A 15,197-nucleotide genomic window follows, 5' to 3' on the forward strand; every position below is an offset into this window, starting at 1 on the left:
AGCTGTTTATGGCTTTTAGGTCTTTCTGTGTGAGTATTTTTACTAGTTACTGGATACACTGTACAACCAGTCTTATGTTTTCATCTGATATTTCCATTCCTCCTGTTCACTTTGGTGGGATTTCCAGAAGTTACACTTGATGAGTTCCTGATTGATGGACTTCCATACAGAACCATTTCCATGCCTCTCATAAGTAGCATAGCATGTCAGACCTTTTTTTTTTCCAACACTTGACTAACTGAAGTACTTAAGTGTTTAAGTAGCATTATTGTACTTTCTGTCCAATTTGAAATATTTAAGTAAAAGTAGCTATTGCATTACATTCTATTGAAGGATTTATTTTTTTTTTTGGCTCAGGATATAAGAATGTATAGGATATATATATTTTTATGACTGTTAAATCTTTGCAATATAATTTAGCCTGGTTATTGATTGTTATCTTAGAACATAGTAAAGAGGGTAATAGTAATTTTGCCAGAGAAAGTAACTTTTAAGAAAATATTTGTTTTGGCACCCTAATCTGAGGTGAGTGGTGGAATTTGTTAGTGAGCCAAATGTAGTTCACAATTTCATAAGCATAATGGGAAGTTCTTGCAATCATAGATGAAAAATCCCAAACCTGGGTGCAGTACAGTTCCAGTGGATTAATAAAGGCAGTGTAAAGTAAATTTTCCGAGAACTTTGGGGTGAGTGGAAACTGCTCATGTCATGTTCATCAGTCATCAACAGTGTGTAATTTGTCAATAAATTTCTCAAATGTAAGAATTCGAGGAATATATTAAATTGCATAGATTTACAGTGTAACATAACTATGCTAATACATAACTTGATGCATGCTGGGCACTTGGTAAGTGTCAGAGTGTCTGCAATGACTCCAAATACTTCACTGCAACCTGAACACCATGTACCAATGGTACAGAACCTGTATGGGTTTTGCTTTGATCTTTTAACTTCAAGCATGCCTTTTCAGTGGGCAATATCTTACCTTCACATGGAGGAAGTGCTGCATCTCTGTATTTTGATGCCAGTAAATGTATTCTAAAGGGATTTTTAAATACAGTAACTGTATACCAAGAGTTAAGATTTGTACTGTGCTGCAAGTAAGCTGTTTGTGATTTTTTTCCATTGCTTAATATTTTTTTATTATACAACTGGAAAGAAATTTTAGAAGTAAGAATGTCCTGTTTCATTTACTTAATTTATGGCGTGGTGTTACTTCCATTATGCAATTAATTTATGTAAATTAAAAATTTAGGATTCATCCTTAGGAAATGTACAGAAATTAGAATCATAGAATGGCTTGGGTTGGAAGGGACCTTAAAGATGATCTAGTTCCAACCCCCCTGCCATAGGCAGGGACACCTTTTACTAGACCAAGTTGCTCAGAACCCCGTTCAACCTGACCTCGAACACTTCCAGGGATGGAGAATCCACAACTTCTGTGAACAACCTGTTTGGTACTGACTCTAAAAAACAGTCAGAGAATGTTTTATAGGCCACTACTAGTTGGTGTGATTACATTTTTATATAAACAACGTGGTCTGTCTTGTAATAAAAATATAATTTCCAGGTATCCATTGCACATATAGTTTCATAACAGAACTCCTAAGAGTCCACTGCACCTTCATCTTACAGATAGGATCTGATTACAGGGTTACTGTTCCTGGAGATGAAGAATAAGGTTTGGAACCTTTGAGTGTATGAAGGCGTTTCAAAATGTGTGAATGAAGACTTTGGATAACCACAGATCTTAACTCCTGGGCAAGTTAGATCAGTTTCTAGTGAATTAAGATGATCTCCTATTCCTGTACTCATTAGACATTTGAATTGTCTGGTATTAAAGGGCAATGATCAGATTGAGTTATACAGCATTAAAATCTTGTAATCTCTGTCATGACCAGAAGGTCATTTGAACGTTTTTGAAATCTTAGGTTGCAGTCAGGTCATAGTCCTCAATCTTTATAATCTTTTTAAAAATAACCATGAGATTCGGAAGCTTAAATTCTTTTGGCATTACAAGTATAATGAGAATCACAAAGTCGTGGAAATGGTTGACACTGAGTAGGACTGACATGCACAGAGACTAGAAAGCATGTGTAAATGAAGCTTGAATTGCAGTAAGGTTTGAATGCAAAAAAAGCTGCAATTCTCAGCAAGAAGCATTTGATTGACTTGCTTTGCACATGTAGCACGGAGCTTGATGAAATTAATTGACTGGGTTTTCTGGAAACCCACTTTAAGTTACACCCCATGCCTGACACGTTTCTTCCTCCCTCTGCCTTGGATCCCAAGTGACCTCAGAAATTTAGGAGCCAAAGACATAAGAAATGTAGATGCAGGAACAGTGTAAAATAGATGTTTATCAAGATATGGTCACTCAAGTATTGAATTAAAGTAGGGTGTGATCCATACTGCTATAGCATTTAATGCAGTGGGTAATCTTAGGGGAAATCCTACCAGGTTCATTCTTAAAAAAATTTATATATATATATATATATATATATATGAAATAAAGTCACTACCTTTGTCTTATTTTTGATATGTATTTAATTTTGAACATAGTTAGTACAAGGACAACCTTGATTTATTAAAGATCCATTTTTGTTTGTTTTGAAGGAACGTATTCATAGGATTGAACACTGTAAATAAAGTGTCCGAAATATGTGGCATAGGAGGGGGAGCTGTGCCATTCTCTCTGGTTTTATTATGCCAATACAATTTTAATAATGTTTAGAAGCCTAAATGTTAAAAGTTTAAATGTCTAATGGTAAGATTTCTGCATTGCTCTCTCTAACCTTGGGCTGATCACCTCTCCCTTAACTGTATTTTCCACGTGTCTTTCTTACAGAGATGTTTTCAGAGTTTTTCAAAGACGAAGTGCTGTGTGATTGCTATGCATAGTCATTGTATAATGTATTTGGCACAATATATGCCATCTGCTTGTTACTTTTCTCATTTCTTTCTTCAAAATAAGAAATAAATTGGATCTCCCCTTGCAGTCATGAATATATACATCACATTGAATATTTATATGCTCATGTGTAAATCACCCTGAGCATTGTGAAATGATGAAATATTGCTGATTCTACAGTATTCATTAAATTTTACATTATCATTTAGACATCAAATTAAGAAAGTGTTTTGATTCCTTTTTCTGTTTACTTAATAGGTTTCGTTGGAAAACTGTGTTGAGGTTGGGCGAATTGCCAACACATACAATCTCACAGAAGTGGATAAATATGTTAATAACTTCATCCTGAAGAACTTCCCCGCATTATTAAGTACTGGTGAATTTGTGAAACTCCCCTTTGAACGTCTTGCCTTTGTGCTTTCAAGTAATAGCCTTAAGCACTGCACTGAACTTGAACTCTTCAAGGCGGCTTGTCGCTGGCTGCGCTACGAGGAGCCTCGGATGGAGTACGCTGCGAAGCTAATGAAGAACATCAGGTTTCCTCTGATGACACCCAATGATCTTATTAACTATGTTCAAACAGTGGACTTCATGAGAACTGACAACACCTGCGTCAACTTGCTTTTGGAAGCCAGCAACTACCAAATGATGCCATACATGCAGCCGGTGATGCAGTCGGAGAGAACGGCCATCCGGTCGGACAGCACGCACTTGGTGACGTTGGGGGGAGTGCTGAGGCAGCAGCTGGTTGTCAGCAAGGAGTTACGGATGTACGACGAGAAGGCCCACGAATGGAAATCCTTGGCTCCCATGGATGCACCGAGGTACCAGCACGGCATCGCCGTGATCGGAAACTTTCTTTACGTGGTCGGGGGCCAGAGCAATTACGACACGAAAGGAAAGACGGCGGTCGACACGGTCTTCAGGTTTGACCCTCGCTACAACAAGTGGATGCAAGTCGCGTCTTTAAATGAGAAGCGGACCTTCTTCCACCTAAGTGCCCTCAAAGGACATTTGTATGCAGTCGGTGGTCGAAATGCAGCGGGTGAACTAGGTGAGTTCTCTTGGAGCCGGCCTCTTGCCCCTTTCTTGGGCCTTGAAGGGTGGAGAGGAAACAAGTTGAAGTCATTGGTGTGCAGCTTCTTTCTGGAAATACTGCAGATGCAGAGGGAAATTTGTCTGGATAGCACTAGAAGTTAATTTTAGAAGGGATTCTACCAAAAAAAAAATGTCCAAACATGTTTATCTTGTGTAGTGATGACATCCAATGTCTTTGCCCTTACTATCAAACATGAAATAAGCATGTATGTGTGCAAGTGTGGTGATATATAAATGCAATTATAAAAAAAAAAAAATCATTAGTTGAGAAACAAAACCCACTCTTAAGGGATACATGACTAACTGAAACTTACTGTTCAATGAAGGTTACATTTTAAAAGACACAAATTTTCTGGATTAGTAATTTGAAATACTAAGGGGTTTTTGCTGCTGCTTTTTTCTTTTTTAAGTGAAGTAATGACAGTGATTTCTTTCACTCAGAGATCAGTGAGATTCATTTATTATGACATTCTGAGCTTTTTAATTATTTAATTTGATATATTTTATGAGTACATAGTTAACTTACTTGTATGTATGACTCTCCTGCTGCCTCCTGTTTTTCTTCCCCCTTGCAAATGATAATTCATTTCACTTGATAGATAAAAAAAGAAAAAAATCAATTTATGGAAAATAAGATGGTTGGAAACAAAGAACAAATACATGGTAACTTTTAATTTAGCAAAAGTCTGCAGAGGATGACCTGTATTAATCCACTGCTTTGTGCAAAGCCACAGTGGTTAGCATTTAGTCAAGTCTGGGGGAGTGCACTCAATTGTACATTTGTCTGTGCTTTAAAATTGAAATATTACAGTGATTATGCTTGGAATAATTTAGCATAATATTGCATCTCAACCAGATGTAACATTTCATTATTTTGTTTGCTGCTTTCAGTCCAGTACTCAACTGTGTCTTGTCAAGTCTTTCTGGCAGTATCTCTTGCTGCTAGGATTTGCTTTTTGGACATGCACAGATATCTTTAAGTTCAATGAGAAACATTTTTAATTGAAACAATACTAAATGTAATTTCTACTGCAGCATCTGTGATTTTTTTAATTAATGCATCTCAGTTATTTACATACACACTTCTTTTTTCATGATCAAACTTTCTTAGGAAACATATAGTACATTGCTTCCACCACACAAAACTGGGCTGGGTTTGCTAGAAACTTAAAATCCGTTCTAATCTTTGATAAAATGGGACATTTAAAAATGCCTCCTGTTTCCAAAAAAGATGGGAAACTGTTTTGTAATAATTTGTTTTCCCTAGACAGCCATTTTCTGCTGCAGATCATGAGGTTTTCAGAGTTTTTCCTACATGTCACTTTATTTACCTGAAAATACATTCTAAACAAGCTTAATAGCCTGTAAAAGGCCAAATGTACAAACTAACATGTATTGACATTTTTCCTGAGTATCAGAAAACCTGAAAAATAGCTTCAGTGAACTATTTTCTAATGGTGTGAATTAATAGTGGATAATCAGATTGCTGACCTTGTGCACTGTACCATCTCAGCAGAGTAGGGTTATAATAATGTCAGTGAAAAAGTTGCAAGTCTAACCAAATCAATGTGAAATAATGCCATCACTAAGCCAGTGCAAGCTGTGTGTGCAGCAGGCTTTAAGTGCAGTGTTCCCTTAAATTAGATCAAGCAGTATCGTTCTGCTGACCTCAACTCTTCTGCAGCTTTAATTAAAATACAAAATTTATCACCTATATAAAATCTTCTGTAAAGGTATCATTAAAATGCTGCAGCGATTTCCACACAGACCTGAAAAATGTCATTGGATCATTCTGTGGGAAGAGCACTCTAAATGCTAAATATTGTAGCTGTCTGATGCTTTGATTTGGGCTTCAGTTTCTTTTCTTGTTAATTGTGAGGCAAGTCACTTTTCATTTTCATGTTTCTTTCATAAACCTTGACAGCCAAAAGATGAAATCCAACTTAAACTTCCCATTCTCTTCAGATGAGAAAAACTCTCAGGCATTTCATAGAAGAGAAGGTCAAACGTGTGTTGGACAGGTATTAAAGAAGTTGCCCTTGGGTTCAAACTAATTTCAATCTGTTGTTAGAGAGGAAAAATTCCCCAAACCAGAATTCAGCTTTCTGGAAGATCAGCTCTTATGGAAAAGGGCCAAAAGATTAAAGTTACTAAAATGAATTTTTTTTTTTCTCCTGACATTCACTGGAATAGAAAGTATACTTTTTTGAAGCTTTCTATCAGGCCTTATCAAAACAGTTTTCAGATGTTTCATCTTCTGAGAACTTTGTAAATGCCACTTTCTACCTCAGCAGTATGTGCCTTAGTGTAATAACCAGCTGCTGTTTTATCAGTGCATGCCACTGAGAAAAGTTTGGTTCATTAGTGAGGACAAGTGAATTTCCAGGTGTGTGGTTACATGCATTGCAGTGTGGTAAATATATACTTGAAATGTCCTGAATTACAATTCAGATTTTTCAGCTGTGTAACAACTTAGGGCTGTGTAGAAACATGCACTGCTCCTGGAAGGGTTGTACGTAGTTCTGGTTGGTTCTCTTAGAGTGGCAAAGCTGGCACCTGCTAAAGGTATTCCCAGAACAGAAGGCAGGGAGAACAGCACTTGGGCACAAGGAGGAGCCCAGCCTGGAGAAGGCAGGTGTGCAAAAGACAAGACTTCTTGGAAAAGGAGGCAAAGGGAAAACCAGGTGTGACTCACTGAGATACTCATGAATCAGAGCACACTGGTAGTTTCCAGCTGTGCTGTTGTGCAGAGTTTTGGAGACTGTTTCCTCTTCTCAGACAAGCAGATTTTTGTAGCTCATTTCAAGAGTTCAGTTGTGATGCTTGATGGCAGAAGCTGTGCCTGTAAGTGCTAGAAAACTTGTGCATTTAGGTATTTTGGAATATTCCAGGCTCTGCTGTTGATGGGCTTGAGTGGAGTTTGAGATTTTTATATATGGGCTTTTCCTAAGCACCTTAGGGGATGTTGAGTTGTGACTCAACCACAGATTCATTGATACTTTGATCACCACACTGCAATGAAGATGGAAAGAGAAGACTTGTAGTCCAGGCAGGACTTGTTCTTCTGACCCTGTGCCCATCAAGTTGGAAGGCATTTATTTTCCAGGTGCCCTCTATGATGCTGAACCTTCCTTGTTTATGTAAAAACTTCTCCTGTGAGTCTATATTTTAATTATAACTATGTACTAAAAAAATATATTTTAAATGTTTTTGATTAAGGATATATGCATCATTACCCATTTGGGCTGTTTACTGTAAGTAGTAATGTGAATACCAAATTAAATGTGAACTGGAGGACCTCTTGCATAGGGGTTTATTTTGAAGTGGCTCCTTTCTATTCTAGGACAAAATTAGTCAGGAACTCTTTAAGCAAGTCATCTTTGAGTTGTATAGAAACCAACTGTATTATAGAAATTATGTAACAAAATTAAGAATCTGGGTTTTAGAATGTCACACAGTTGCTAAGTGCTGCTGTAATAAACCTCAGGACACAGTAGATGCTACTGACAGAGAAGTGCTAAATATCTGTATACTCCTCAAATGGCATCACAGATGGCACCATAAAATGAGTGCGAGCTGAGCATCCCTTGGGACTGCCAAAGCTTTGTGTCTTTTTGAGATTGCTTAATTCTATTAAAACGAGGCTTGTCTTGCCTGGATTATGGTAATGAACACATCAGAAGTTCTGCTGTTAAACATAAATAAAGTCTGGTTTGAATCATTCATGCTGTTGAAAGAATAAATCCATCAGTCTCATGCTTTATAGGATATATACTTAGGTTCAGTAAAGTAGCAGGTTTTGAGTGTTTTGTGAACTGTGCTCTGCCTGGAGACTTTGTAGAGAACATCCTGATGCCTCCTTTAAATTGATGGGCACCTTTAATAACTGGAATTTTGAATATTTTTTTCTTTTCAGTGCAGAAGGATATCTTTTCAGTGCAGAGAAATTGAATGACCTTGCAAGGTAACAGGGAAACAACTACACCAATCAATCAAACAAGAGTAGGACTTTTCAGCTGGAAAGTGATTAACTAGAGCACAGTAAATGTGAGATTTGAGTTGGAATAGTTTGCCTGAAATACCATCAAACAGTACTTTAGCCCTACTGGGAATGTTCGAGAGAATTTTAAAGACACATCAGGATGTGAGGGATCTTGGACTGAACATCATCCCTCCTCAGATAACTAATATCTTTACAACTTTGTGATAGTGATGGCAGTAATGTATACCAATTTCTGCATGTTCTGTTTTCTCTTGCTGAAGTGATTTTTTGGCTACGGCTTCTCTCTTAAATGCAGTCCATAGTGCAGAGCGAGATAAAACCGTCCAGTGTGGAATGTCACGTTCATCTGGGTGCTGCTGGCTTTGTGATTGCTTTGCACATACTCTGCTCTTCCTGTCCCAGTGTGTTGGAAATACAAGTTCCTCACCTCAGCACGGAGTGGAAGCACCATGGGAAAGAGGATGCCTTTGTTTTTGTGAAAGCAAGTAGAATGATGAGCAGCAGGTCAGAAGGGTCTACTGTCAGGGTGGAAATGGGACAGCTGTAATTACCCATCAAATCTTTTTTTTTTTTTTTCTGGTTTTGAAATTTCCGCACATCTTTGCTTCTGATTGCTAAATGGAGCAGAGTAGAAAGGAGCTTTCCTTTTTAGAAAAGAATATTGCTAAGGATGGATTCATTTTTACCAGAGTGAGCATGGGTTTATTTGGAGATTGGGCAAATACTGCATGTGGTGTCAAGTTGCAGTACAGAGAAATACAACTCATAGATTTATATATATTTAATAGTATAACTTCTGATGTGTTCATTACCATAATCCAGGCAAAGGATATTTTTAGGACAGCTAAACAGTTAGGTTGAGTTGCCTGTTAATCACTGTATAAGTGCTCCTGTTTGGTGTTCTTTACTGGCCTGGCCAGTACTGCTAATTCTGCAGGCTTAGACTAACACTAACTACATTCTGCCTTTAAAATGGCAAGTTTCTCAGGTTCTATTTTTTGTTGTTGTTGTTTCTTTCAGTAGATGCATAATTCTGGACTGTTAAGTTACCATCACTGATTCCATAGAGCTGACTCAGATTTTCTACCCTTGATTCCATAAAAAACATTTTCTAGAGCATGTAAAATGCCACTTCTGAAGACAGATTCATTTTTTGTGTGAATCGTTCATAAACATCTCTCTTCAGAGATTAAGCATTGTATAACAGGCATTAGAATCTCATTCTCAATTTTAATTATTTTAAATGAGGTTTAATTTGTCTTTAAGATAACTTAATTATTCAGAATTGCTCTGTGCATCATAAGGTCAGTATATTAGAGGATTTTGGAGGATCTCCTGCCCCTCCGATCACATTGTACTATTCAAGCTACCAATCCCTACAGCCTGCACATAGCCATTATTGAATCTGTTTTCTGTTTGTATTCTCTGTATTTACTGCATAACCCTTTCCCTGCAGCCTGCATCTCTCCCATCTTACTTGGAAGAGAGGATTCCTTCTCAGCAATGCATTCTGCAAGGACTCCTGGGTGCTGGGTTTCTTTTTAACTTAGTACTATCCTCTGTGATTTCTGATCTGATAAATCCTTTGATCATTTTAACATTTCAGTTCACAAAGAAAACTGCACAAATGGAGCTGTGTATTGACATAGGCACTCCTCTCCTTTCCAGATTCAGGGATGTTTCATCTTGTATTTTATTAAAGCCTGGCTTTTGTAAACTGTTTGGTTTAGTGACTTCCATATGCTGTGCTGTATGTTGCTGTGCAAGTACTTAATAAAACACTAGACAATAGAAAATTAGTCAACAAGGGACAGAGTGTACTCTCAGCAGGTTTGCTGATGGTACAGACCTGGGAGGAGTGACTGGAACACTTAAAGGATTGCTGACATTCAGCAAGGCCAGGACACGCTGTAGAGGAGCCTAATGAAGTTCAGCACAGGCACCAGCACAGGCTGGGGGCTGACCTGCTGGGAAACAGGTCTGTGGAGAAGGACCTGAGAGTCCTGGTAGACAAAAAGCTGTCCATGAGCCAGCAGTGTGCCCTGGGGGACAAGAATGCAAGGGTATCCTGGGGTACAATAGGAAGAGCATGAGTTTGCATCAGGTTGAGGGAGGTGATTCTGCTCCTCTGCTCAGCCCTGGTGAGGCCACATCTGGACTGCTGTGTCCAGTTATGAGCTCTCCAGTACAAAGAAGACAAGGAACTACTGGAGAAGGTCCAGTGGAGGGCTAGGAAGATGAGTGGACTGGAGCATCTGTCTTATGAGGAAACATGAGGGAGCTGGGTTCAACCCAGAGAAAAGAGGATTGAGAGGGGATTTTATCAATGCACACAAATATGTGAAGGACAGATCTCAAGAGGATGGGAGCAGACTCTTCAGTGGTGCCCAGTGACATGACAAGGGGCAAGGGGCACAAATTTATATTTGGAAAGTTCCATCTGAATAGGGTGAGAAAATTCTTTACTGTGGCGGTGACAGAGCACTGGAACAGGCTGCCCAGGGAGGTTGTGGAGTCTCCTTCTCTGGGAATATTCAAAACCCAGCTGAGCACAGTCTTGTGCAACCTGCTCTGGGTGGTCCTGCTTTAACAGGGGGTTTGGACTAGATGTTCTCCAGAGGACCCTTCCAACCCCAACCATTCTGTGATAAAGCTCAGTAATTCCCTTGACACTTTCTCAGCTGAACGGTGTTTCTTGTGGGTACTTCCTCTGTTTATGAGTTTCTACCACTGCACTGTACTCAACACCAAAATGCCACAATGGCTTCAACACTTTTATGTTGTCATTTGTTTCCAACAGCCACTGTGGAATGTTACAATCCCAGAATGAATGAATGGAGCTACGTGGCAAAAATGAATGAACCCCACTATGGTCACGCTGGAACCGTGTATGGGGGATTAATGTATATTTCAGGTAAATAATTCCTGTGACATTATCTCTATGAAACAATTACTTATCTAACCTTTTCTATTTCAGTGGGAGACAATAAAAATTTATCTGTGGTTGCAGTAGGTTTGCTGTAGTATAAGTACTGATGCAATTTCACATGAAGGCAGTCAAATAACATATATACTGCAGGCTCTGACAAAATTATTTTAGATAATATTATGCATTTTCATAGTAATTGACAGTTCTGAATTCCAAAGCAGTTATTCACTTTATCAGAATACAATTTTTGTAGCAATGGCAGATACACATTTATATAGCAATATAATTAAATATAATATTATATATATTTTATATAATAAAATTATACTATAGCAGTATAATTGAACACATCCTCTTTGGAAAGCATTGAAAATTTTATTACTTTAAAGAAGAACATTTGCCTTCACTGAGCTAATGGAAAATAAGTTTTCATGGTAATCACAGTATGTGAATGATGTCTGTACTTTCACTGGTCTTTCTTTTGGAATATGCTCAGTCCTGTATGTCACCAAGGTTATAGTTTCATTCCATTTTTTTCCAAAGTAGGGCAATAGGTTGTCTGATAATATGGTACCTTGTCAATTTTTAAAGAAGATTCAATCTGTCTGTCAGTGATCACTACAGAGATCATAGGCTTATGTATATTCTACTACTGAAATTTTAAGGGACGTCCTCTTAAGAACTAAGATGAAATTCAGGGCAAGAGGTGGGACAAGGTTGCTTAGCTGACAAGAACTGGTGGGGAAATGTGCTGGAGCAGCTTGATCCTTGGGGTATCTTGAATTAGGGGGCCTTGTGCCAGTAAACTAGGAGGGATTTATTTTAAAATTTACTATAAGGTGCAGCTGCTTATTTTTCTGTGAACATGTCCTTTAAGCTTCTAATTACTGTGCTGTTATCAGTACTTTTTTGCCCATTTTGCATGTTTTACTGCAGGTAGCACGTGTATATGCTCTCTGCTGTGTTTTTTTTCATGTAAATGCTGTGTATTTCCCCCAGATTTTTTTTTTCCTTTGGTCTGCTCCAAACACTTTTGAGACTGAAAATCTGAAGATTGCTTCCTTTGTCATTAGATGCTTTTCTTTCTGATGAGCTCCCACGCACTACCACTGCTATAGGTGTCATTCAGGGCCAAGGCTGGATAGTCCAATTTTTTTCTGTATTTAGTTCTTACTGTCCAGCTGAAGAATTAAGTATTGTAGACACCATGCCATCTCTGTCTGGTGATAATTCCATGTGGAATGGTTAGCCCAGAAAGAGATTGTTCAGTAGCAGTGTGTTCTCTGCATACTTTTTGGACATCAAATATAGTAGCATTATGGTCTTAAACCATATCTAATATGCCTACAGTGCCTGAAATTGGTGTGACTGCTTTGGGACCTGCCTAGTGACCTTGTGGAAAGGTGGGATGTTTCATCCACTAACAGGAAATCATCCTGTGACTTCCCCTGAAGTTTTTATCCACATCCTTTTGCAGAGAGCTATGAGAATGACAGAAATGTAGAGGGAAATATAGACATCTGTTAAGAGAAGAATATTTGAAATCTATGTCCACTTTCTATTCACTTGAAGTTGATGGAAAAGGTTTTCTGATAAAATTCTGCTGTGTGATAGGACTGTTTAGAACACAATGGCATAGTACCAAAATTTGAAAGGGAAATGGATTGCTGTTTTCTTGATGGTGAGAAACAAAACTAGCAAACTGAATGAATGTAAGCAAAGGTAATTTTGCCAAACTGAAGTGTGATCATGTGTAATAAACAGTAACGATCATGTGTAATAAAGTGTTGTGTGAGACATGGCTTCTACCTGTGTTCATGTTTAAAGGAACAAGTGTCATTTGAAATTGAGTACATCTGTGATAGTAATCTAAGCTAGAGTGAAGAAGTTTTAAGGAAGATGGAATTATTTCACTAAAATCTTTCTTGGGGCAGGGGGGCCTGTTATTTAATGCTTATTATTAGGGTGAGCAGTACTCTAACATATGTTTTGTCTCTCCAGGGGGAATTACCCATGATACTTTCCAAAAGGAACTTATGTGTTTTGACCCTGACACAGACAAATGGACTCAGAAAGCTCCGATGACGACAGTCAGAGGTCTGCATTGCATGTGTACTGTAGGAGACAAGCTGTATGTTATTGGTGGAAATCACTTTAGAGGAACCAGTGATTATGATGATGTTCTAAGCTGTGAATATTACTCACCAACTCTAGACCAGTGGACTCCAATTGCTGCCATGTTACGTGGGCAAAGTGATGTTGGGGTTGCTGTCTTTGAAAATAAAATCTATGTTGTTGGAGGATATTCTTGGAATAATCGGTGCATGGTGGAAATAGTTCAGAAATATGATCCAGAAAAAGATGAGTGGCATAAAGTATTTGACCTCCCAGAATCCCTTGGTGGCATTCGAGCCTGCACTCTTACTGTTTTCCCACCGGAGGACAATTCAGGGTCACCGTCTAGAGAATCTCCTCTTTCAGCACCTTAGAACCATCCCTTGACTTATGATGTTGTAGTAACACCTTTGCACTGCATCATGGAGTCTGTTATTTTTCTTCAGTAGTTTCTGTTAGGCTTAGCCTACAGCATTTCGTACAATTACTGGGAAAAAAAAAAAAAAAAGACTTTGACATTACTTGTGCTGTTTGTTTGGCCTAGAATGTTTGTCAAGTGGTTAACAAAAAAGATGTACTCGCCCGAGCCAAATGTTTAACAAATGAGAGGATATTGTCTATAAAATGTATGAACTAGGTACGTTATTAATGTTGTGTATTGGATGTGAGGTACCTTATAGCTTACATTTGGGAGCCCAATGAGTCAAATTTGAAGATTTTTGTATTGAACACGTTCTTTCACTAAATTTCTTAGTTGAAATCCTTTTTCCTTTCATTTTTGACTGCAGATGACAAGGGGAGGTAGACCACAACAATGTGAACTGTCCGAAGGTTGCCAAGGGGCCTGAGCTACCTCCCTCTTTTCACAGAGTATTTTTGACATATCTGTTTACCCACCTGAATTTGTGGGTGCTTTCAGAGCATATGAAGTTTCTTAGGCAGAGGGGAGAAATAAAATAATTTTAAAATATTAGCACTGTACAGGAAGCGGACCTTGTAGAGCCGGGAGTTTTTTTATAACATATATCGAGTGTTTTTCCTCAGTCAGTTGAATGATGCTTCAAATAAAACATTTTAAATATCTTTACATTTTTTAATTTTATTTTTTTTTTCAGGAATTGGCTTCCGCTTGCCTGGGAGCACACACTATTAACAAATGGGAATTCAGTGCAGTTGTATACTCTGTTGTATGCCTGTACTGAATATAGGTAGTTAAGGGCTAGAAACAGTAACTTAAGCCACTGAATTTGACCAAATCGTTCCATCAGATCAAGTTTAATCTACCTTTTCTCCTTTGCTGTTGAGATAACTTGCATAATGTGTCCTCTGTATAGTCTCAGTTAATAAGGTTATTTAGCACAAAATGCAGCTTCAGCGAGAGAGCTGCTTTTGCTCAGTGAACTTGGACTACACGTTTTACCTTCTTTTGTTCAATAAAACTTTTAACTGCAGTTACCCAGTCTAAGCTACCTCATTAATGTATTTGGTTTTCTTCCTCTGCCTCACTGTCTCCAGGATACACATTACGTATATCTGTGTGGGTAGATGAATTTGCCAGGAAACCAATGCAGAAGTGATCATGAATGGGTATTTTTGACCTACTTTTAAGAAACTATTTTGGTCTGATGTGTTCATTTTATTGTTAAGGACTGATGAGAACTATTGCTTATGTATGCAGCCTCTTAAATTTACAGAAATCTTTATCTGCTCCTAAATACAGTGCACTGCTGACAAATTGCAGCTCTGATTATACCATCCTGCTTGTTCTGAACTTCCCATCTTATGTTACAAGTGGTTTTGCCAATGAGCACAGTCACAGGGGTATTCTCTGGGGAAAACTGTTTAAATCAGCTTATTTTATTGTGTTACCTATTAACAGTAACCAAGTAAAGCTTAATAAACTTTTGTTGGGAGTTTGCTATTTCTATTTCGTCCCTGCTTGATGCATCAAGCAGCAGCATTACTATGGTGTCAGTTTTGGAAGTACTGATATTTATTCTTTATCCAGTTTACTAGTAATGATCACTGCCAAAATCTACATGTAAACTTTAGGTTTTGTGATTGTTTTGATTAAAATCAAAATTAATTCTTCCTCTTTAAGGTAATAAAATCTTAATTCTACATGGCTGTGCAAGGTTGTT

General features: G+C 38.0%; 1 protein-coding gene across 9 annotated transcripts in view; it reads left to right on the plus strand.

Moving 5' to 3' along the window:
• The window catches only part of KLHL13 (kelch like family member 13), an 88,308-nt gene extending 73,339 nt beyond the window's left edge, over positions 1-14,969 (plus strand). For all 9 annotated transcript variants that reach the window (XM_051784376.1, XM_051784395.1, XM_051784409.1 and 6 more), the window contains 3 exons: positions 3,170-3,965; positions 10,813-10,926; positions 12,943-14,969. In XM_051784376.1, coding sequence (XP_051640336.1) covers positions 3,170-3,965; positions 10,813-10,926; positions 12,943-13,430 — 1,398 coding nt within the window. In that variant the 3' untranslated portion in view covers positions 13,431-14,969. The remainder of the gene's footprint in view (positions 1-3,169; positions 3,966-10,812; positions 10,927-12,942) is intronic.
• Positions 14,970-15,197: the final 228 nt, after the last annotated feature.

Source organism: Manacus candei, unplaced genomic scaffold, assembly GCF_025592945.1.
Source record: "Manacus candei isolate 608988 ecotype Guabito, Panama unplaced genomic scaffold, ASM2559294v1 h1tg000003l, whole genome shotgun sequence".
In the NCBI taxonomy this organism is placed as follows: Eukaryota; Metazoa; Chordata; class Aves; order Passeriformes; family Pipridae; genus Manacus; species Manacus candei.